This window comes from Alternaria metachromatica (assembly GCF_023757995.1).
Source record: "Alternaria metachromatica strain BMP 0045 chromosome Unknown scaffold_20, whole genome shotgun sequence".
Classification (NCBI taxonomy): domain Eukaryota; kingdom Fungi; phylum Ascomycota; class Dothideomycetes; order Pleosporales; family Pleosporaceae; genus Alternaria; species Alternaria metachromatica.
Genome location: NW_026055511.1, coordinates 85 through 23026, shown reverse-complemented (window position 1 = coordinate 23026; position 22942 = coordinate 85). Strand labels below are relative to the sequence as shown.

Below are 22942 nucleotides of genomic sequence, written 5' to 3'. Positions count from 1 at the left end.
TTTGTCGACTTCGAACAGAGTCCTGTAGAGTAAGGAACAGTGGAGAAAAGCTAAGATACTCAAGCTTTATGAAAGCTTGTACGGTGGGACCGTTGCGCCCCGCAAGCAGGTGTCATCCTACAGACTATACGCATGGAGTAATCTGAGAAATTCTACCATTGGTGCAAGTATTATCTGAGATGGTAGTTTCTCCGTGCGAGTGCCCGTACCACCGGATGTTGTTCGGCTCTTGAGCTCTGAGCAATCTAATAGATGAACAGGCCGGGATATCGCTGTGGGGAGCGAAGAAGTGTGTCGGAAAGCTCTATGCGAAGAGCAGATCAAGCTGGGGATGGACTTCTCGATGGCGCATGACTGGGCATCCGAATGAGATCTGGTGTCCGGCCAATGATGAAGACTGGGACATCAGGAGCCCTTGTGAGATCAGATCCCGAGGAGGGCTAACGGAGTAAGATAATCCGCAGTTACAGCCTACTGAACGAGGCCTCTAAAGGTGACCCGTGGGAAGACCAGATCGATAATGTTTGAGTCGTTGTTGAAACCGAGTTTTGAGATTGGTACGATGATCATGCTTGGGAATCGAGTATGCGCCATATGAGTAGGGGCGAGACGTCAAATCAAATGAGAGCGGGATACGCGAGAAGGATCGACTGCATTGCAGATGTGTCGTATACAACCACAAAATTAGGTTGTGTAGAGAAGGAGAGGATGTAGGAAACGCGGCACCGGTACTTGGTGCCAAGCCCGCGTCATTGGCTGGTTCCGAGCTTCCTCACGGCTCAAAGTCGGCAGCGCCATCTCGACCAGGCAATTGTGCAGCCATTGAGTGTCGCATGGGCTGCCTATCACACCCATGATGATGAATTCCGCCGCGAATATGCGTGCTCTACGCGTACGGCCATCGATACCGCGCTGCCGCCCCTCACATCGCCCGTTTCAGCACCCCAGAAGACAAGCCACGACGGCCACGGAAGCCGCGACCAACGTTGGATCGGCTGGTACCCGTACCAAGAACCTCGTATACGGCACCCTCCTGACGCTCGGTGGTACCTTTGGCTACCTCTACGTCACCGACACGCGCGCGAGCATTCACGAATGGCTTGTTGTGCCTGCGCTGCGACAAATATACCCAGATGGCGAAGAGGCGCACCATGCTGGAACACACATGCTCAAGGTGCTGCATAGCTTTGGCCTGAACCCCCGGGAACGCGGCGTGGCTGACTCCCAGGGTGATCTGGCTGTCGAAGTCTTTGGACACACACTGAACAACCCGATTGGAACATCTGCCGGCATTGACAAGGGCGCCGAGATACCGACACCGCTGTTCGAGCTCGGAGCAGGAGTGGTAGAGGTGGGAGCTGTCACGCTGCTGCCACAGGAGGGCAACCCCAAGCCTCGTGTCTTCAGAATACCAAGCCAGAACGCTCTCATCAACCGCTACGGCTTCAACTCGGAAGGCGCCGAGCTGGTCGCCTCACGGTTACGACAACGCGTCAGGGAATTTGCATACCACGCTGGCCTTGGACTAGGTGAAGACGCCGAACGCCAGGTCCTCGACGGTGAAGCTGGCGTTCCACCGGGCTCGCTGCTCAAGGGGCGTCTAATGGCCGTGCAGGTTGCGAAGAACAAGACGACCTCCGAGAACGACATCGATGCTGTAGTACGCGACTATGCCACCGCCGTGGGCCATGTTGGCAAGTACGCCGACATTCTAGTAGTCAACGTCTCCTCGCCCAACACACCTGGCCTTCGCACTCTCCAAAACGTCGAGCCCTTGACGCGGTTGCTCTCCGGAGTAGTAGGCGCCGTCAAGAAGATCGACCGCAAGACAAAGCCTGTTGTTATGGTCAAAGTCAGCCCCGATGAGGACTCGGAAGAGCAGGTGTCAGGCATCTGTGAGGCAGTCTGGGACTCCGGTGTGGATGGTGTCATCGTTGGCAACACCACGAAGAAGCGACCAGACCCACTGCCGAAGGGCTACCTACTTCCCCAATCAGAAGCAAAGTTGCTTCTCGAACAGGGAGGCTACTCAGGTCCCCAAACTTTCGAGCGCACACTTTCGCTTGTCAGCAGGTACAGGAAAGCGCTTGACGAAGGCCCAAAGCACATTGCACCACCCTCAGAAGCACGCACCGACGAGCCAGCCGCTGGCCAGAGCACATACGGAAAGTCCTCTACCGGGTCTTCCAAAACCAAGCCAACGCTCGATCTCGATCAACCGTCCCCAACACAACTCTCTTCCAACGTCGACGATCTTTCCGAATCAGCACCTACAATGACCCTTCACTCTACACCCAGGACTGCGCCAGCACCAAACGCACCACGCAAGGTTATATTCGCGACGGGCGGCATCACAAATGGTCGGCAGGCGAGAGAGATCCTCGATTCGGGAGCGAGTGTGGCACAGGTATACACTGCTATGATCTATGGCGGTGCAGGCATAATCAGCAAGATCAAGCAGGAGATGAGGGACGATGCAAAGGAGCAGAAGACGATCACCAAGCGGTAGCCAGAAGAAGCGTGGGTAGGCATTGTATGTATACACTGTCTTCTCTAAATGCATTACTCAATTCATGAGATTGTCCTTCACTCTACGAGCCAAGTGTGCAGGGGCTCATTCGTGACGCAAACATATCCTTCAGTTTAAGACGCTGCTGGCTGACTCTCATTAGCCAGCCAGTCTACTACCTCTACCGCCAGTTTCATGAAATCCAGCGGCTCAGGAGGAACTATAATCTTCCCGTTAAGCACTAGCCTCAGTAGAAGCTTGATGCTGCCGCACGACTTGAGTTCTGCCCGTAAGCCCTGTCGCTTTGCTTCGCTCGCAATCAAGATGGTTACCATGGCACCATCAGTAAGACAGAAGTGGCTCTGCTTCATCTTGTGTCTTGCACGTAGTGCAAAAGATGCCTTACTTTCACACTGCTTAAGAACTTGCGCGTCTATCGAAACACCCGCATCAACCAGGTGGCGGGTCATAAGGAAGTGAGTCGTTGCCCTGTCTGCAAAAGTTGTCATACCTTCGACGAGATGTTGTGATCCGATATGGGCGCCGTAGCTTCTGAGGACATCGACCAACTTTCGATGTCCGTAACGAGCTGCTTCCAGTGATGTTTGTTGAATGAGGTGATCCCGATTAAAAAGCACGAAATCGCCACCAAGTATGCGGCATACGAGTTCGGAATGTCCAGCTTCGCAAGCTTCTTTTAACGCGTACTGCAAATCGCTGTGGTGATCCCCTGGATTGCGTTTCGGGATATCGTCCTTCAAAATCGTCACGAGGGTTTCGGTTTTGCCGTTTTGTGCTCCATCGGTAATCAACTTTTTCCAAATCTCTGGGATTCGGGCTTCACGGCGAGTGACGAAAAATTCTAGTAACATTCGCACTGATTCTGTGTCTCCAGCTTTCATGGCATGGCACACCGCAGTCTCGAATGTGACGAGAATCCAGTCACGTTCCCGCGCTCCAAGAGTCGGGAAATCATGTCTTGCAAGCTCTACAAGCTTGCGAACCATTGGAGTGTGGCCACACACTGCAGCTGCTTTGATCGGGCCAGTGAGTATGCCAGAAGTGTACCCCAGAGGGTCTGCCCCTTGTGCTATGAAATGATCGACAGCTTCGATATTTCCCACAGCGGCCGCCGCGGTCAAAAGATCTACCGAGGTTATCGGCGTTGCAGAGTGCTTCAAATCTTTCCTTCGATCGTTATCCATTGTATCTGGGGGTAAGAAGTCCGGCTTGCTGGAATATTTGTCGGAACCATCTCGCAGTATTTCCATGCCTGGTCTTAGGACGCTATAGGTGAGACATATATCACTAAGATAGGCTTTGCGCACAGTAGTGTCAATGACATCGTTTGTTGGGTTCGCAAATTGCATCATCTCGTCAGTAAGTTTGTCTGTTGTCGATATTCCGTTAGCAATTTGGACTCGACTTTTCGCCAAAAACATTTTCTCACTTACTGAGGCACTTGGTCAAGTCCCGGTTCATACCACGATTGCGCATACAATGATTCATGTGCAAAGTATGCGAATTCTTTCGGAGGAAAGTTGGTGGTCCGTTATCATGACGGTCATCAACTTCCGGCTCGATGTTGCGGAGATATGTCTCGTAGACGATTGCCGGAGTTTGCGCCAACAGTACGTGGTCGATCGCATTTCGAAACGTCCCTAAAGACGCATCAGTCGCGAACAAACAATGCCGATGCAAAGTGAAGAATTAATATGAACCTGCTCGGATCTCTATCAAAGCAATCGAGTATGTACTTACGAGACACGATGCGAGCACGAAAGCTCTCGTGGAGCGGGACGGTATCGACGTACACTTTCAGGATTGGGTCGAAGAGCTCCGCAGGTAGGGTTTGGATCAACGTCATGGCGAAGGTAGCACGATTTACTTGGACTGTGTCTTGTTTGATAGCTACATGTGTCGTGCTACGACATAGGAAGCGGGGAAGGGGCTTGTTGGATTCTTATCGATGAAACTTGCAGGGTTCGGAACACCTCGCACGTCCCTAGGTAAACAAAGGGTCCCTTGGTGAGGTAAGCGAGACGCGACCATGGGCGAGATCCTTTTGTGTGCGCGCTCGTCTCGTAATAATCCAATTGCGATAACTTTAAGGGGTACTTTACGTAGTTAGGTGTGTAATAACTCTAACTTGCTGACGAATGCTGCGCTGGTACGTCTCCATGTAGATCCGAGCTCGTCACGGTCACTCGATTTGCAATGCAACGGCTTAACTCTCATCAAATTTCAGATAGAATTTGACGCTCTTCCATCCCGATAGATCTCTTGATGTCAGTTATGATGGGAGATAATGCACGACGAGGTGAGCCGTCACCTCTTCACGATGACGTCAGACATCATCACATCGGCTACCTCTGTGCACGTCCCCTAAGAAGCTGGCGATAGATGGGCGGCCCAATTCGATCGCGATGCAAGATCAACATCTTCATTCCAGACTGATATCAGCGCTCTTGATACTACCATGGATACACATGCGAGACCTGTGGCGCCAGAGAGTACAACGCGTCCAGACACAACGGATGCCGCATCGCCGCAGCGTTACGTGCCTTCCATCTACCGCTCCGGAACTGTTCAGCAAACTGGTCGATTACATCATAGTCAAGTGAAAGTAATCCTGGAATCTCTCGATACCTACTATCAGCGTATTCAACATCACCTATATGATCCTCAAGCCTGGTTCGAGCGTGGCCGTCGCATGTGGATGCTCAACTTCCCTGAGCTCGCAGTCGGCGACGTTTACAAAGCGAAACTACTGCAAACAGGCGATCCAGATGCCAATAAAGATCTAAGAGAATCGGTGTATGAGCTGCTCGCAGTTGCTTTACAAGCTTGTCATTGTCAATGGGACGCAGTCGAGATACTGGAAGAGTCGAAAATGCACTCTCGGCCCTTGTGGTGTGAGAAGGCTACAGAGAGAGCTGAAGACCTGCGCGGGCTTTTGAAGCGAAAAGAGGAGGCTGCAAGGGCTCTTGGCGGTACACCTCATGAGGTGCAAGATAGAGTGAGAGATGGCGGAGTACTTACAGTAGAGTATTCGTGGGCCATTGAGCGCCATCTGACGCGTTCATCAGAGCTCATTGAGTTGGTAAACGAGGAGCTCGGTGAGGCTGGCAACGACGCACCATGTTTTCTTGGTAGAAGTACCTTGACAAAAGACCCAGGCGAAGACATGCTGGGTATGTTTGCGGCTCGCGACATAAGGGTTGGCGAATGTATACTTACAGACCGAACCGCAACCGGTTTATGCAGCACCCCGCCACCAGACTCCTGTTCCAATTGCTATGCGCGTTTACCGGATGCTGCCAAAGGGGCGACGTGTTGTTCCGAGAGCTACTGCTCCGACGAATGTCTCCGCCTCGCGATGAAAACCTACCATAAAGTTATATGCGGTAAAGACTTTGAATGGCTCCAGGCACCTGCTAGAGGCTTGACGCACAACGCCTCACCTCTCCGACCTCTCCTCATGTTACGATTGCTGGCAACATGCGTTCAAGCTGGTGTTGAAGAGTCACCGCTAGATCACCCGCTGATTGCGCGTCTCAAGCCTCTCGCTAACAAAGATCATCTTGATGTCTTCACCCTCAATGAATCCATCATCATCCCAATCAAGATCTTAGAGCAACTCGGTGTGGATGTCTTCGCAAACCGCAACTTCGATACTGACGTTCTTCATTCTATCTGGACGCGTCTAGCCAATAACAAAGCTGGTTCTATAGATCCCCGGCTTGGCTTCGTTGACGAAATCACACCTCATCTACCGCTGTTCAATCACAGTTGCGCACCGAACGTGGAGTGGAGAAGGGAAAATGGAAGTACGACAGTACGCTTTTTCGCGATCAAGCCACTGACGGCAGGAGACGAATTGTTTTGCAGCTATGTGAACGTTCATGACATACCGGTGGAGCAGAGGCAGGACTTGCTGTCGCCATGGTTCGAAGGGCCGTGTCTGTGTTCCAGATGCACAGAAGAGATGGCCTAGGTATGATTTCAGGATTACTACGTCACACGTAGATGTAGGCAGACAGTGCATATTGATGATTGTGAGACGGGCAACTAGTCTAATTATCCAACTGATGTCTATCAACGAGATCGCTGTAATCTCCCGTCATGGACTCTTGAATCCATGAGCCGTGGCCGTGACTTTTGCGTAGTGCTTTGTTCGTCCAACATATCTTTGAAGGCTCCGAGATCACTTCTTCACGTTCTTGTCAGGCCACATGAAGTTGCTGGCATCGCCACGCTTCAACGCTTCCACACCTGGCGGAACGCTGGGCTGCCGTGTAGGATGCACTTTATCATCCATATCACTTCCCTTCTTTGCTGTGGCTTGTCCCAGCCCCCTTAATACACTTTTACTGAATCTTGTGCCCTCGCTCTTCCGCTTGTAGACGTCGGGCTTGGAGTTCACGTCCTGAGGTTTGTGTAGCTCCAATTTGGGCGGCTTAGGCTTCTCTGCACCCTTTTCTGCAACCTTGTCAAGTGTCTCTATCAGCTTCTGCCCGTTGCCCGTCTTGTCTTGATATTCCCGGGCGAGTGAAAAGTCGTCTTCTTTGAACAGCAACACCGCGTTGTTGGGTTCGAGGGCGAAGATGCCCCTCGTCGTGAGCGCTGCGAGGGCCCTATCTCCCATGTAGGCGTCTTGGAAGATATCGGCAGTGATGGCTAGCCTAATGATGTTTGACCAGGACTGTTCGATGGCCAGCGAGTCGACGGATGTGAACTGCGATTTGAGATATAGTTTCACCATGAAGAGATCGGGGAGGGAGAGATGCAAGTATCGTTGTGATGGTTCGAGAGTGCAGACATGATTAAGGGGTTTAGAAGACCTGGGCATGTCGGCGATGAAGATGTGGTGACGAGTCTCTCGATGGGGACCAAGTAGGATCGTGATACGGTCGTCGTAGACGACTCCGGCTTCGTGCGCTGTTACAAAATCCCAGTCCTCGTCGGCTCCATCGGGCGTGCCATTGTCATCTGCGCGTGGCAAGGTGCCTGTGTCGACAGGCGTCGCATTCTTCAGGCTACCGAACAAGTTGGTGATGAAAGACATTGCGCTATGTCGTCGCCAAAGGTTGCGCCGGCTGGCGAGGGTCGGTTATGGACAGATACAGCGAACGGTTGGGAGGGTTAGTAGAGTTGAAATATAGAAGGGCTGTAGGCGCTGGGCGCAGTTGACGACAAGGCGCACTGCCTGGTCCAGGTGGCGCGTTTCGACGCGCGGGAGAGTGCACGATACAATGGGTGGGGTGTCACTTTCACGGGTCCAGTGGAACCCAAGGAATCGCAACGTATTGTGAACCACACTTTTGGAAGCCTATCACGGGGTGTCCCCTCGTCAGCACCTGCAAAACCACCCTATCTCGGTATGTATACGCGCAACGACCCTCTCGGAACGATATTTCACCGTTTGAAGCCTTGGGATTTACGTCGCGTCACAGTTTCAAACACAACGAAAGATAACATTTGGAGACAACGTTTCCTTAGCCTGCCAACGATTTTTGAATTTATATGTACAAGTCCAGCGCGGTATGCAAGTCTATTTCGTCTCGTGTTCGGGCGTGATTGCAAAGGTAGGGCGAACGAATCTGCCAACGTGAATTAGCCAAAGTTGTCTACAAAGCCAAGTCTTCAAACCATACCTGTCGCTGTTGTAGACCCTGGTCTCTGTGCCGAGTAGCTCCTTCTCTCTCGCCTTATCTGCGAGGTGCCTTCGTACTTGATCGCGGTCTTCTTCGGCTTGCAGCGCGGGGATGAGGTGTATCCGCGCCCACATCTTCTCGCGCGCGAGTTCGCTGCGACTTGTCAGCACTTTCGCTCATATATCTCAAGACTCGCGAGTCTCCTCTCGAGGGCAGGCGCGTACTTGTGCTCTCGGATACCCTGTCCAACTCTCCAGAATCCGTAGGTCATGAGTGCCGCGGTTCCGAAGAGGTATGCGGCGGGGCGGAAGCCTCGTACCGGCAGGTTGCGCTTGTATTGTACGGGGCTGTAGCCGCCCGATGGCGGCATATCCTGCGGCATGTTGGGCGATTATTCGTGGCTCAATGGGTATTCGAAGTTGTCGTCGATGCGGAGACGTGCAGTGAGGTTCGAGCTCGGGAACCCGCGATGACAGGGATCTGGCTTGGCGCGCTAGCAAGTGAGTGAGCATAATTTTGTCGACGCTGAGTGGGTGGAAGGCAGCACTCTTGATTTTCACAAACCGAGGAAACTTTATTCGAAGATGGATTCCGAAGAGCGTCCTGCGAAGTTGCGCAAGCTAGAGCATGCGGATAGCATTGAGGATGTGGCAGAAGCACCTACGATTCCGACACCAAACGAACGACTACCTGTCGCAGCGGAAAACAGCAATCAAGCCGACGCCGTAGAATCTGTCGGAACACCGGCTGGGGGTGAGAATGCGGAGCCAAAGTTATCAAAAAACCAGCTCAAAAAGCAAAGGAGGCTCGAACGCTGGGAAGCCGGTCGCGAAGATCGCAAACTCAAGCGGAAAGAGAAAGTCAAAGAGAAGAAAGAGCGAAGGCGAGAAGAGTGGGCGCAGATGCCTACCGACGAGAATGGCAAGAGACCAAGGCCGCCAGCTTCGCGACCTCCTCGGCAGGCAACTGGAAAACAAGTACCAATCACAGTAATCTTCGACTGCGATTTCGAAGAGCTGATGTTTGACAACGAGCTCAAGAGCTTGGGACTTCAGATTACGAGGTGTTACAGCGATAACCGAAAGGCGAACTTCAGGACCCATCTAGCTTTGAGCAGCTTCGGTGGAAAGATGAAGGAGCGTTTCGATGGCATTCTAGCAAAGCAGTACACAAGTTGGAAGGGGTTCCAGTTCTTCGAAGAAGATTTCGTTGAGGTTTCCGAAAATGCGAAGGCGTGGATGTCAGGGCCAAACGGGGGAGAAGTTCTCGGCGCTTTGAAGACATCAGCAGAAGCCACTGGATTGGGCGATCAAGAACAACCTGATGCTGCAGTAGAGGAAGGCGAAGTCGTCTATCTTTCATCTGAGTCTGACAACGTTCTAACTCACTTGAAGCCCAACAGTACATACATTATCGGTGGACTGGTTGACAAGAACCGACACAAAGGCATATGTCACAAGCGCGCCGTGAACCGTGGGATCAAGACTGCAAAGCTACCTATTGGCGAATACCTCGAGATGAAAAGTCGGCAAGTCTTGGTCACGAACCATGTGCTGGAGATTATGCTCAAGTGGATGGAGTTTGGGGATTGGGGCAAGGCGTTCATGGCGGTCATGCCCGAAAGAAAGGGTGCTAAGCTTAAGAGCGATGGAGACGACGGGGAAGAAGACGCAGATGCTGCGGGAGATGAGCATTTGGATCGAGACCTCGCAGAAGCGACAAAGGAGGCAGACGCCGAGACTACATAGACCGTCTGGAGCTTCATTTTGAGAGTGTAGAGATGCCGACACTAGTAGCATTCAATCAAGAATGGAACTCTCGCTACTTTCTCGAGCCGATGCATGCCATGAGAAATGCGACTCTGGGTCGCGGGGATGACACATGTTAACTATCACGGCGCAGAGATACCACCGCCAGGACCGAGCATTACTATCTGAACCACAAACATCCTCGAGTTTTCGACTGACAATGGGGATCCTGGCTTGAATGCACGATGAATACGCGAGGTCAGCCCTACCGGGTAGCGGAGATCAAGCTTTCGCGCGACACGCTAGCAAGCTAAAGCGGTCAGGGCTCCGCCCGCGGGCAAGCTACACGTCGCGGAGCCAGAGGGTGAAGCAATCACAGAGCATACATCGCCGACATGTCCTGTATTAGTATGCGCTCATCAGAGCCTTCGGATATGCATTCACCGCAACCACAGGCCTGCTTATGTAACAGCCACGTCCCATCCTGGTGGTGTTGTGAGGCTCCAAGCAGCTGTCAGCCCACTAATTTTGCGCAACGTCACAGCTACTCTGCCCTGCGACAGCCCCAGCACACCACCTCCAACACGCGACCCACATTAATTCAGGAACATTACTCCCATCGCAATTAGTTGCCGCTCATGTCGTACCCACCAGATACCCCGTCCTCTTCCCCGTTCCGCTCGCCCTCGTCGCAAACCTCACCGCCATCGCAGCGCTCTACACCCAACCGCTCGTCCTCATATTTCACCTATCCCGTCTCTTATGCAGTCTCGGGCATCCTGCGACGCTTGAACACGGACGCCATTCCCAAATCAGACGCGCAATCGAGATCGGAGAACAACAGCAACCGTAACAGCGCAAGCAACATACAAGCCCAGTTGCAGTCCACCGCATCTTCACTTTCACACACATTTGCGAACCTCGTCTCCTCCACCACCTCAGATATGAACTCGGTCTACCAGCCGCCACATCGGATAGCGAGCCCTTTCCAACCGCCTCCCTTGACACCGCTAAGTCTGAGAGGATGGGGAGGCAACATGCGAGAGAAGGGCAAGCTTCTAAGCACGGCGCTTGCTGAAGAGATCCGGCTCCTGCTTCCACCAAGGTTACAACTAGTGGATGAGTGGAGTCTGGCATATAGTCTGGAACAGAACGGTGTCAGCTTAGGCACACTATACAAGCAATCTGAAGACTATCTGGGCAAGAGAGGTGGCTTTGTACTGGTGGTCAAAGACGGCAGCGGAGGTGTAAGTTTGCGAACGTCAGGACAACCCCAGGGCGAATGCTTACGTAGCGCTATAGATCTTCGGCGCATATCTCTCCGACGCACCGCGGCCCTCCACATCATTTTACGGCAACGGCGAATGCTTCCTCTGGCGCGCGCACATACTCTCAGGTTTCTCAGACCTGCAGATGAACCTCCCACCACCCCCATCCGAAGATACGACGGACGCTGTGCGAATGACAACCATATCTTCACCGAAGAGGAAGGGCGATTCGCTAGCACCCCCACAGAACGGTCGGGCCAGTAAGAGTGGTGCGAGCACGCCAGAACGAATAAGATTCAAGGCATTCCCCTACAGCGGGGTGAATGACTATATGATCTTTTGCGAGCATAGCTACCTGAGTGTTGGCGGCGGGTAAGTAGCAGCGTGTTGTTATCATTAAGGACTCAGTGGACTGACGGTGTCGCAGTGACGGTCACTATGGCCTATGGCTAGACGACAACCTCGAAAAGGGCGTCTCCGATACGTGCCCGACGTTTGGCAACGAGCCCCTTAGTGACGATGGCAAGAAATTCGAGGTCATGGGCGTTGAGCTGTGGTACATTGGCGTATAGGACCAGATCGTCTACGGCCTTTCGCTGAGCAGAAAACTCGTAATATTCGGCACTGGCGGCATTTCGACGGCGTTGGAAGACGGCGTGGAATTTGGCTATGACAAAGCTACATAGCTTATGATGTATACCGTGTCTGGAGTCACCAGCAGAGGACGGTGATGAGCAGAATACCCATTTGAAGAGTTTGTTTTACGCTTTTCATCCTTTCGATCGGCGCCACGGAGTATCATGTCTCACATCAATTGATGTCTTTGTCATCCGGCTGGGCTTTCTCGACCACGTCGGCTGATCCATTCACACACAAGAGATATACGATTCTTCGCGGGCACGCCAGCCTAGGACAAATATACACAATCAGAGCCTGCGTAAAAGTTAGGTCACCTGCTTTGCAAGTTCTTGTATTAATGTAGTCTGCAGACCTGTTCAGTTTTTTTCTTGTATAAGGTGCAGGTACGACTATAACGTTCGCTCTATTCGGAAAACTTATTGGCTGCCTTCAAAACGACTGTCATGCTCGCCTTGCTCGGATACTGGAATGCTTCTTGGCGGTTCTCTTACCTTGAGGTACCGTCACCGCTCTATGACGAGGTGCGCACGGCCCGGCTCTCACCCTCTTGTGTCTGCAGTACTTCTATCTAGGTCGTGTCTTCCGTGCCCTCCAGCTTACAGCATTCTCATTCTACAAGATCACCATTTGTGCAGATGACCATCACTAAATCTCGAGGAGTGACCAAGAAGTTGGGGCCCATTATGTACGTCACTCCGTCCCTCTTATACCACATGTAACTTGCTGATATTGCGCAGTGTGGGCAACAGAATCATAAGCTTCAAGGCCCCCAATATTGATCGTCGCTTCACTGTACATGAAGGTAACAACACATAAAGCCATTTCAGGAGTCCAACATACTAACACCATTCGTTTACCGTAGACCTCATCTGCAACACTTCTCGATTCTTCAAAGACCGCCTCCAGAGAAACCGAAAGCCCATCTTCAGCATTGATGAATGTTGCGTCTGCGCTGAGACTCTCAACGCTATGATAGGAGACATCTCCTTCTGCTCCAAGTGCGGGCAAAATGTCCACGAAGTCTGCATGGAAGCCTGGAAGCGCTCATCGACTACCAGTCTCAAGAAGGAGTCAATCCCGACCTGTCCGATGTGTCGTGCGAGCTGGAAGAACGAGTCACTACCCAAGGAGCTAGACCTAGAGTCTGAGCTAGACGCTGAGGCTACGCAAATCTACCTGGACTGGCTGTATACCTCCACTTTACACATATCCGCAAAGGTCTCTCGCATTAACGATGCCTTCAATCTTGTCATCCTCAAACTCTGGACTGTTGCCAACGCCGTCGAAGATCCAGTGTTCAAGTCGCAAGTCATTGCCACTTACTTCGCAGAAGCTCGCGCGCGTTTCTGGAAAGAGAGCGTGAAGTGGGCTTTCGTGGAGCGTAAGTGCGATGACGAAATTCGAGCTTTCGTCATCGACATATCGCTTGCCTATATCGAGCCCGGTTGGTTCAAGAGCGAGGGCAAGAACTGGCCAGAGGCCTTCGTGAGTGAGCTAGCAGATGCAGCCATGGTCCGGTGGGGAGACAGGAAAGATGGCAGAGCGACAAGGAAGATGTGGATGGAGAAGCTGAGCGTAGAAGTGGATCTGACGAGCGATGACGAAGATACTGCGCCTGTAGGCGGCAGCACGAGTTTAGCGTCGGCAGCACCGCGAAGTCTGCAAGGCAAGCATCCAGCTGTTGGTCTAAATAGTCCTAAAGCTGGAGCTACAGAAGTCCCAGCAACCAGGAAGCGTCCAGGTCAAAAGGTCGAAGTGAAGAAGCATGCACATAGCGCGAAGCGTCGGTTGAAGCAAGATGTCCGCTCCATGCCTCTTTCCGATGACTCGGACGACGGCGGACTGGTTGTATACAAGTCGAAAGGATGAGCGTTCGTGACGGCACTAGGAGTTTCCTGTCTTCTTGTCTTTCATTCTGATGTCTTGCACCTGACATTCGGGCCTTACACTACCAAACACGGTATACGACTTTGTTGCTTGTTTACGCCCAATCGAACTGCATTAGCTCGAAACGAAGACAATCGAACGACTGTGTACATCACATCTTTACCCCGACCCATCATTCGTGTCTTACCTTGACCTCCACTACGTGAATCAGAACAGATTTCACTTTGAGAACACTCGGGGCCTCCGCTCATTAAGATTTCAGGGCCCCAGGCACTCCTACCGGTTGTGCGTTGCGCACGGATCTGCATCTACCGAAGCAACATAGTGCGACTGAACGATAGAATATCACTCACCCATAGGTACTAGCCTAATCGGCTTGACGACCAATGCTCACAACTCGACCAAGTACCGCCCAAGAACGACCCTATCAAGCCATCGCACCATTGAGGTAGCGGAAGATGCCAGGACCGGGAAAGATGCCCAAGCAGGAGAAGCGCATCAGCGTTAGGAAGAAGCGAGCTATCCGGTACGTTTTCTGTGAGGATTGTAACACCAACCGCTAACCCGCTCCTAGGTTCGGCCACAAAATCGTGCGCGTCCAAGTTTCACGCGGCGAGGAGTTCACTGTCCCCGAAGACATTATATGCAGCAGATCCACATTCTTCACGAAAAAGCTACAACCGAAGCGCAAGCCTCTCAAGAAAGACAGTGAATGCGCGATCTGCACGGAACCGCTCGAGCACGGTATACAAGAGCTTACTTACTGCGCTACACATTGTGGTAACAACTTTCATCATAAATGCATTGAGAAGTGGAAGGCGGAGAAGCAGACAGCTCGTCAACCAGTCAACTGTCCTTTCTGTCGTCACAGCTGGTCGAATGACACCAACGTCATCACAGTACATAAGTTTTCCGCCATCGACGCTGATGCCTTCGCAATCTTTGTTGAGTGGCTTTACTATGATCATATCGCGGTTGAAGACCGGGCGGACGAAGATGGCAAATTCTCTCTTGACACACATGAACTTGTTAAGGCATACGTTTTAGGACTCAAACTAAAGAGCAAGAAGTTCTGTCGAGACGTTATACAGGGATTGGTCGAAGTTAGTAAAGACATCGATGAATATCCGGGTCCGGACAGCATCCGCCTCGCTTACGATAAGACAGCCAAAGGATCATCACTAAGGCTGGTCTTGGTACAACTATGGGCAGACACAGCGGATGCTGCTTGGATTGAGGACGATGAGACAGACGAGTATCCCGCAGAATTCTTGAAGGATTTGACAATCGCTCTGTTGAGGAAGTACCGTGGTAAACAGAAGTGGGATCTAGAAATGATAATAAAAGGTCAAACGGTGGAGGACTCTATCTTAGTTGACGACTCAGATGAGGACAAGTCGCGTGAAGACGAGGATCAAGAAATGGGGGACGGAGAATAGGAGGATGACGAAAAGCTACATCAGTGAGTACAGGGCACTTACAGCACTTCATACTACTCGATATTTGGTACTGTGGCTGGTAGATAATATCAGTGGAAGCAATGCACTAATAAGTATGACTTTCGACTGCTAGGTATACGACTTTCATGGTGGCTTCAGATATGGAACAACGGTGTAGTGAACCACTTCTTCTTGTCATGCAAGTCGCTGTACGCCGACTTCAGGACCCCTGAACTACTTGAGCATCCTCGGCAACCGTAGCGTGTACTCCATCAACTTTAGCCCCACTTGCAGCTTTCTTCGCTTCCTCCTCTTCACCCACTTCGACAAGAGAGTCATCCTATGTCTTCCTGTCGATATCTACCGCCTCAGTATGAGTTGGCGACTCCTCCTTAGCAAGTACACCACCATCTGTGTGCTGCATTTGACGCTCAGGATCATTCGCATGCGCATTCTCAACACCGATTTCGGCTGTTGAGAACTTATCTGCGACATTACGGTAGGCTGGCACAAAGTTGACACAGAAAGCATAGCTCCACGCCGCAACGAAGAACGCCATTGGAACGGTCATGGCGATAGCGGTGGGCGCATATCCATCCAGAGGCCTAGCCTTCCCTAGCGTATCACTCGCTCCGAACAGTAGTGGAGGGACGACAGCACCACCAGATACACCGGCCACGATGAAGCCCGAGCCTCTCTTTGAGTATTTGCCCAGTCCGCGCATGCCAAGCGCAACAATCGTCGGGAAGATAATACTCTCAAAGAAGAGTACAATGTAAAGCATGCTCATGCCAGTATTGCCTCGCTCGGTAATGGACGGGATGATGAAGATGATACATAACGTCATGAACGCGAGGAACACCCATCGTGGTTTGACGAACTTCATGAAGGCGCTGCCAATGAAGCGACCCATGGTAAAACAGCCCTGCGCACCAGCCAGGAACCGAGCTGCTGTCGAGTTGTCGGTCTCACGTCCATTTATGACCCGTGTCTCGACGACATAGTTGATGAAGGCTCCAGCTATCGCCACCTGCGCGCCAGTGTAGCAGAACTGAGCAAATGTCGCATGGAAGAGACGGTATTGTTTGCGGAAAGGCTTTACGTCGGTACCAGCGTGAGTGCTCTCAGCCTGGAAAGCCATATCGGCATCTAGTGGATGTTAGCACCTGGTCATTTCCCATTAAGGAGCAAGCTTACCAGTGATCTCAGGTATCTCCGTGAAGTAATAAACGATCGCAAGGAGAAAAACGAAGCATGCGATACCGAGGTAAGTCCATTGCACGTTCTCAAGGGATGCTTGATCGGTGCCAACGTTGTTGAAGAAGACATATGACCCTAAAACTGGCGCTACCACAGTTCCGATGCCGTTGAAAGCCTGAGCGATGTTGATTCTGATCTCCGAATACTTGGGTGGTCCGCAAACTACTTTCGTCAGTACTGCACTCATCATTTAATCAACTCATACATACCAGCCAGGTAGGGGTTGGCTGCTGTCTCAAGCGAGCCAAGTCCATTACCGATGACGAAAATGGCTACACAGAAGCCTCCGAACGATCGATATACAAGACATGGCCAGGCAAGAAGAGAGCCGACACCGTAAAGTGTCAGACCCCAGATGAAGGTTGCTTTGTAGCCCCAGTGGCGCAGAAGCCAATTGGCATGACCGAGGGAAGCAAGTGGGTACGCACCGAAGTATGCTGCCTGTAAGCCTGAAGAGCGAGCGCGCGTTATGCCAAGGACGTCTTGGAAATGCTTGTTGAGAGTATCGATGAGACCGTACGAGAACCCCTATGATCATCAGTCAAATACACTGGGGTTAAGGCATTGTCGTGGCTCACCCAAAGAAAGAATAGAATGGTGACGAGGCAGAGCGGGTAGATGGACTCGCGCAACGTGAGTTCAGCGGCACGCGTCCTCTGGTCATCGCGGCTGCGCAGTGTGGGTCTCTTGAGAAACCTCATGTTCGCTTTGTCATACGATAGAAATGCCGATTAGCGATTGGTATGTGGATAATGCCGATCAGGTCGTGGACTGGACGAAAGATTCGAGCATTGAGGTTGAGTTGAGTGGAGTCAACAGCAGGCAGTCGCGACGAAGGAGATCCGCAGGGTCTTCACGCCCTCAAGTACCTGCTGTCACCCACGTGAGCTGGCGGCAGAAATGTCGGGCCATGTGCACGGCAACCAGGTTTCGCAAGAACAGACTCGATCTCAGAGGGTGATTCTACGAACCCGCCGTTGCAGCCAAGATGAGGCTTGACCTCATCAAGCAGTGGGGAGGGGAGAAGCTGGGGTAAAACCTGGGGATTTTAACGCTGAGGAGTCTAGCGTGATGTGACGTTGGGAGGATGTTCTGACAGATGATGCATCCTCGGCAGAGTTAGACCGAATGCCTGCATCGATGGGGGTTAGATCGGGTAGTGATCAGCACATGTCGCGTCATGTCTGAACCGCGTTGAAGAGCCGCGGTACATTGCGTGTGCATCGGGCTTTCTGTGGAAAGTAAGTCGAGCAGAAGTTGCGATAGCCATGCTTGTAATAACGGCAGTCGCAATTAGCGTAGTCAGTACCGCTCGGGCAAATATCACCATACACGGCGTCCAGGAGCACCCTAACATGGTGAGAATCACAGATTATTCCAGAACTGCAATGGAAGATTTGCCCATCTAATCTTTGTTCTTGAAATCCAAGCCGCTCTCTTTCCTCACAACTCCGTAAACACTCGGAATATCTCCTCTGTCCCCGATTTCACTCTTCACCTTATCCAGTCTCCCTTGTGCTAAGCCTAGCATCTTCATACTTTCCTTCGCACCACTACTCTCTGCCAACGACATCGCATGTCTTGCGTCCTTTCGTGCCAAGTCGATATGGAAGAGAGGTTCCTCGCGCTGATAGTAGTCGCCGGCTAGCATGCGCTGCGAGTACGCGGTGTAGGGACCGGGAAACATGGTAGAGACGAATGTGTGGAGGTTGTCTACCCCTAGACCAGACTTTTCGGCAAGGACGTGGCCTTCAGATAGCTGCGAGACCATGTTCAAAATGAAAGTGTTGCCGATGACTTTCATGAGGGTAGCGTTTCCTGCTGGCTGGCCTGAGTAATCGATGTTCGTACGACCCATCACGCCTGTCGTATACGGGACTACCTTATCGCAGGACGCTTTTGAGCCTGCTGTCACACAAACAAGCTGGCCGTTGTCTGCCATGGCTGGGGCACCGAATACTGGGATGTTGTCAGGCCCGTCCTGAGGGAGCACTTCTATCTTCACATGCGTAACTTACCTGGCATGCCCACGAACTCACCCCCCTTCTCGGTTATCTTTTTCTCCAAAGCATTCGTCGTTTCTGGGTGTACCGTGGAGCAATCTACAATAAGTTTGCCCTTGACATCTTCTTCGAGCATCTTGTCAACAGCAGCGTTCACGGCTGCATCGTCGCCCAGGCACATGAAGACAATGTCGGAAGGTTTGACAGCATCGTTGATGGTATCGACAACCTTGGTCTTGGAGCTGCCGAGTTTGGATGCGAGGTCTTCGGAGCGGGCTTTGGTGCGGTTGAACAGGATTAGGGGCTTATCGAGGTTACCCTTTTCCACCAAGTTCTGTGGAGTCAGTACGAAAATCAATTTAGAATCTTAGATGCTTCATACTTTGCACATGCCCTGTGACAGTTAGTGACATGGTCGAGCTGATGACTTTCCTCACTGACCCTGCCCATGTTGCCGAGGCCAATCCAAGCGAGTTGTGGCGCCATGATTTCTTCTGGGATCTGACTGTATCCTTTCGCTCTCCACGAAGAGGCAATGCCAAGTGCGACAACTTATACAAATCTATGCTTGTACCTTGCGCACCGTTTGTCAGCGCTTCGTCATGGTGTTCATCATCGTCATCTGCCAGTAGCCCGGGGATAAGGCCACACCGGGCCGATGTCGGTTACCAGCAAATGACGTTCGCACCCCGTTATCGATGTTGAGTTCTCGAAAATGCGGATGCGGGCACATTTCCCCACACATTTGCAGAGTCATACCTCTGCTCCGAGCGCAGTCACACAATTTTGAACTTTCGCATGTTCGGCAGCTGAGCGGTAGCATGAAGCATGTTCATCTGGAGCAAAGCCCCCGCGAGGGGCTTGGGGAAGGCTACGAAGAAGGTGAGCGCGACGTCTTCAGGCGTAAATGCAGCAATATTGACCATTGACAGCTTCCCAAGCGCGATGACAGCGGTAACATCTTCACCAAGATTCAATGCGCGCCTCTCTCTACGTCCACCACCTACGTCCGAAAATCGTCGAGCTCTGCGAAAGAGCGCCAGCGCGCCGAACGTCAGCAGTTGACGCGTCTACTGAAGGAATCGCCCGGTAAACGCGACGCGCGCAACTTCCTCAAGCAGTTCGATGCGCCCAAGAAGGGCAAGGCGGCTATCGCAGCCAAAGCCAGGGAGGTGGTGAGCGAGAATATACACAATGACTCGGGTTCGCTGCGAACCGGTGTGAACCTGGGCGATCTCTACAAGCCCACCGTCTTCACCCGCGAACCGCTTCCCGAGGAGGAGTACCAGGCCGAAGAGAAGGATGAGCCGGTGCATATGGCGCTTGTCAAGCTTCGGCAGCCTCAGACCCTCGACGACCGCACCTTGGGCGACATCGCATTGACTCTGAGTCAGATGGCGCAGCTGGGGCTTAGCACTGCTGTAGTGCTCGACTGCGATCACGATGCCGATGCACACACTTCGGAATTGACGTTGGAATACGGAAACATGGTCAGGGAGCAGGCATTGCGCTTGGTCGCAGCGTTGGAAGACTACAACGAGCCAGGAGCTCTGTTGGTCGAAGATGCTTTGGGCTACTCCCCATTGGCCAACGACATACCCAGTACCGTCCAGGTACGGGGAGGTGTAGAGGTACAGCACAATTACCTGCTACTTCCGCCCATCGACGACGGCGTTATTCCAGTCATAACACCCTTCGCCTACGACACAAATCTGAAGAAAGTCAGGGTCCAGGCAGACGACGTGCTTCTGGCGCTTGTTCGCGAGTTTGCCGGTCTCGCCGGCCAGACAGGCAGCAATGGCTCAGTTGGTGGCGCATTGTACAAAACAAGGGATGTCGTCGAAAGACCTATTCTGGACCGCATCATTATACTTGATCCTCTTGGTGGCATACCATCCGAGAAGCGAGCAGATGGCGCTCATGTTTTCGTCAATCTAGAAGCCGAGTACCGTGACATCAAGAAAGAGCTGCTGCAGCTATCGTCAGCCACCCCGGATGATAAGACACAGCGTCCAACTTCATTGAGTTACAACAACCCGTTCTCGAAATTCGTCGAGGAAGAAATAGCATCGTTACCAGGTGCACCGGCACAACAGATTGGCAACTCAGCCCCGGTGCGCCATCTGAAGAACCTCGAAGTGGTCGAGCGCGGCTTGAAGCTGTTACCCCCATCGTCGTCTGGCCTCGTCCTGACACCCTTAGAAGCAGCAAGGAAAGCTATACCTGACGATGCGCGGACTTCCCCTGCGAAGAATCCTCTATTGCATAACGTGTTAACAGACAAGCCGATGACATCGTCGTCGCTGCCGACAACTCCGACTTCTCGTTTCCTTGGCTCTACCGCACCCAACCCTGCTACTTTCTTTAAGAAAGGCATACCACTCACCATGATTCCGGATCCGCGGATTCACGGACCGTGGCAGCCACCCTCTGCAACGAACCCGAGCATAGAGCTAGCAGACGACCCGCGCATCAACTTCCCAAAACTCGTCGACCTCATCGATGACTCTTTCCGACGTAAACTGCATCCTCAGAACTACCTCGACCGTATTCGTGGCCGTGTGGCCGGCATCATTATAGCGGGTGATTACGAAGGTGGCGCCATCTGCACATGGGAAACGCCCGCATCCCTCCATGGGCTCAGTACTCCTAGCAGGCCTTCTCCAGACTCGCCATACTACATTCCCTATCTCGATAAATTCGCCGTTCTCACGTCGTCGCAAGGTTCCGGTGGCGTCTCCGACATTGTCTGGGCTGCTTTGACTCGAACATGCTTCCCGGATGGCGTAGTCTGGAGGAGTCGGACAAGCAACCCTGTCAACAAATGGTATCAAGAAAGGAGCAAGGGCATGTGGAACTTGCCTGGTGATCAATGGACCATGTTTTGGACTACGCAGGGTGTCGAGAAAAGATGGAGTGCTGAGGAGTGGGGTGGGACAGAGAAGGAGAAGGATTTGAGGAGATGGGATGCCTATGTAGATGTCTGTAGCGGCATTGAACCGAGCTGGGCGGATGGCATACAAAGAGCGGATTAGATTTAGTGTCTAAGCAAGCCACGAACCCTCAAGTACTTCTATCAGACAGAGACGTCATACCGTGTTGCTATTCTTTCAATCCAGAAAAACAGTCTCATGATGAGCGTGTGCCCATATGAACCGACATGCCAGTATCTACAGCTTCCCAACTGCGACCACCCATGATTCCTATTCTGAACGCCTACCGCATGCGACGCATCCATGAAGTTGATTCCCGATGTTGTCCAAAGTGGTAAGAGCGATCTTCCATCATGGCAACGGCAGCCCGTAGCGGACAACATCGCGAAGGCAAAAGCCCCACCAGCGCAGTATCAGAACACTCACCGACTTGACGGTAGCGACGCAGAAAACACCCAAAGCACACCGACAAGAAAGCTTCAAACGATGTTAGCCTGCGCGGAGGCCTCTAGGGCTGTCGTGGTGTAATCGGGATCACCAAACCGGCGCGCTTGGAGGGACGCGACTGCCGTGGGGAACCGAACTACGGCTGCCAGGAACACCGCTATCGCACCACAATGCAGGGCGGAGTGACCCAACACGGGATTTTGGGGTGTCGGCACGGGGGTGCATGGCTGCTAGCTTGCGAATTGTGTCTTGGTCTCTGTTGATGGAAAATGTTTATTGGAGGTGGTCGTCGCTGATGTGGACGAGTTCCTTCATCCCTCCTTTCATACTCCAAAGCCATTAACCTCAATTCCACACCTATACCAAAACAATCTCAAGATGTCGGACAACACTATCGTAAAGGGCGTCGCAGGAACCTGCATCACATTCTCTTTCATTCTTGCCGGTAAGACCGGACTCCCGTAGTTCCCAATTTCACTTCTGACGATCCCAGGAAATGCCATCACACAGTCCTACATGACGGTGCCTGCCCTCCTCGTCAACTTCCCCCGCCCAGGCAGCCCCGACCACAAAGAGCGTGCGCAACTCCTAGGCCGCCAGTGGCCTCTGTGCTGGACAGTCGGCAACCAATTCTTCCGCCCCATCTCGACCCTTGGATTCCTGGGTTATGCCTACGCCGGCTACTCAGTCTACCGCGAGGGCATGCTCGCTCGCAGCGATTGGAAGTTGTTTGTATTGAATGGGATAAATTGAAGATTGATTGAAGACTGAAACATAGGCGGAGACGCCCCTATATACCCCAGAGGTGGCTGGTACCAGCCACCCCAAATATCATGAACTTCAACACTCCCCCTCAGGCTTCAGCTCAATCGCCCATGCCGTGTAGGCCTGTAGGCTTCAAGCCAGCCAGCCTCATTAAACTCCCCCAAACCTCTTGGGACAAAAGGGGAGAAGAGTGCCGCGCTGTTGCTTGAATCCGAGCTCCCCCATGCTAACTCCCCCATTTTTCCAGCCCGATAGCTGCCCGAAATCGCTGGAAGGCATCCTTGGGCAGCGGCTTGGTGAGCCCATCAGCAATCTGCTTGTCGGTGGGCGTGTACTGAAAGTTCACACTGCCTGCTTCTTGCGCCTCCCTGACAAAGTGCCACTGAA

The 22942-nt window shown here is 52.4% G+C and overlaps 11 protein-coding genes across 11 annotated transcripts; 7 read left to right on the top strand and 4 right to left on the bottom strand.

Annotated features, from left to right (window-relative positions):
- Positions 1–856: 856 nt before the first annotated feature.
- J4E83_007715 (uncharacterized protein) lies at positions 857–2509 on the top strand (the record flags this gene model as incomplete). The annotated part of the gene is made up of 1 exon (XM_049334617.1): positions 857–2509. The coding sequence occupies one exon, from the start codon at positions 857–859 to the stop codon at positions 2507–2509; it is 1653 nt and encodes a 550-aa protein (XP_049186106.1).
- A 4207-nt stretch (positions 2510–6716) lies between these two features.
- On the bottom strand, positions 6717–7577 carry J4E83_007714 (uncharacterized protein; the record flags this gene model as incomplete). Its single annotated transcript, XM_049334616.1, has 1 exon — positions 6717–7577. One exon carries the CDS (start codon positions 7575–7577, stop codon positions 6717–6719), a length of 861 nt encoding a protein of 286 aa, XP_049186105.1.
- Positions 7578–8063: 486 nt separating this feature from the next.
- On the bottom strand, positions 8064–8548 carry J4E83_007713 (uncharacterized protein; the record flags this gene model as incomplete). The annotated part of the gene is made up of 3 exons (XM_049334615.1): positions 8064–8112; positions 8167–8319; positions 8391–8548. The coding sequence occupies 3 exons, from the start codon at positions 8546–8548 to the stop codon at positions 8064–8066; spliced, it is 360 nt and encodes a 119-aa protein (XP_049186104.1).
- Positions 8549–8750: 202 nt separating this feature from the next.
- Positions 8751–9914, top strand: J4E83_007712 (uncharacterized protein; the record flags this gene model as incomplete). Its single annotated transcript, XM_049334614.1, has 1 exon — positions 8751–9914. One exon carries the CDS (start codon positions 8751–8753, stop codon positions 9912–9914), a length of 1164 nt encoding a protein of 387 aa, XP_049186103.1.
- A 638-nt stretch (positions 9915–10552) lies between these two features.
- J4E83_007711 (uncharacterized protein) lies at positions 10553–11754 on the top strand (the record flags this gene model as incomplete). The annotated part of the gene is made up of 3 exons (XM_049334613.1): positions 10553–11161; positions 11217–11554; positions 11610–11754. The coding sequence occupies 3 exons, from the start codon at positions 10553–10555 to the stop codon at positions 11752–11754; spliced, it is 1092 nt and encodes a 363-aa protein (XP_049186102.1).
- A 1036-nt stretch (positions 11755–12790) lies between these two features.
- Positions 12791–13690, top strand: J4E83_007710 (uncharacterized protein; the record flags this gene model as incomplete). Its single annotated transcript, XM_049334612.1, has 1 exon — positions 12791–13690. The coding sequence occupies one exon, from the start codon at positions 12791–12793 to the stop codon at positions 13688–13690; it is 900 nt and encodes a 299-aa protein (XP_049186101.1).
- Positions 13691–14184: 494 nt separating this feature from the next.
- J4E83_007709 (uncharacterized protein) lies at positions 14185–15147 on the top strand (the record flags this gene model as incomplete). The annotated part of the gene is made up of 2 exons (XM_049334611.1): positions 14185–14234; positions 14283–15147. The coding sequence occupies 2 exons, from the start codon at positions 14185–14187 to the stop codon at positions 15145–15147; spliced, it is 915 nt and encodes a 304-aa protein (XP_049186100.1).
- A 340-nt stretch (positions 15148–15487) lies between these two features.
- J4E83_007708 (uncharacterized protein) lies at positions 15488–17108 on the bottom strand (the record flags this gene model as incomplete). The annotated part of the gene is made up of 4 exons (XM_049334610.1): positions 15488–16296; positions 16345–16569; positions 16617–16935; positions 16986–17108. 4 exons carry the CDS (start codon positions 17106–17108, stop codon positions 15488–15490), a joined length of 1476 nt encoding a protein of 491 aa, XP_049186099.1.
- Positions 17109–17812: 704 nt separating this feature from the next.
- On the bottom strand, positions 17813–18896 carry J4E83_007707 (uncharacterized protein; the record flags this gene model as incomplete). Its single annotated transcript, XM_049334609.1, has 3 exons — positions 17813–18402; positions 18426–18744; positions 18852–18896. The coding sequence occupies 3 exons, from the start codon at positions 18894–18896 to the stop codon at positions 17813–17815; spliced, it is 954 nt and encodes a 317-aa protein (XP_049186098.1).
- A 342-nt stretch (positions 18897–19238) lies between these two features.
- On the top strand, positions 19239–21445 carry ARG2 (Amino-acid acetyltransferase, mitochondrial; the record flags this gene model as incomplete). The annotated part of the gene is made up of 2 exons (XM_049334608.1): positions 19239–19292; positions 19343–21445. The coding sequence occupies 2 exons, from the start codon at positions 19239–19241 to the stop codon at positions 21443–21445; spliced, it is 2157 nt and encodes a 718-aa protein (XP_049186097.1).
- Positions 21446–22168: 723 nt separating this feature from the next.
- On the top strand, positions 22169–22543 carry J4E83_007705 (uncharacterized protein; the record flags this gene model as incomplete). The annotated part of the gene is made up of 2 exons (XM_049334607.1): positions 22169–22235; positions 22284–22543. The coding sequence occupies 2 exons, from the start codon at positions 22169–22171 to the stop codon at positions 22541–22543; spliced, it is 327 nt and encodes a 108-aa protein (XP_049186096.1).
- Positions 22544–22942: the final 399 nt, after the last annotated feature.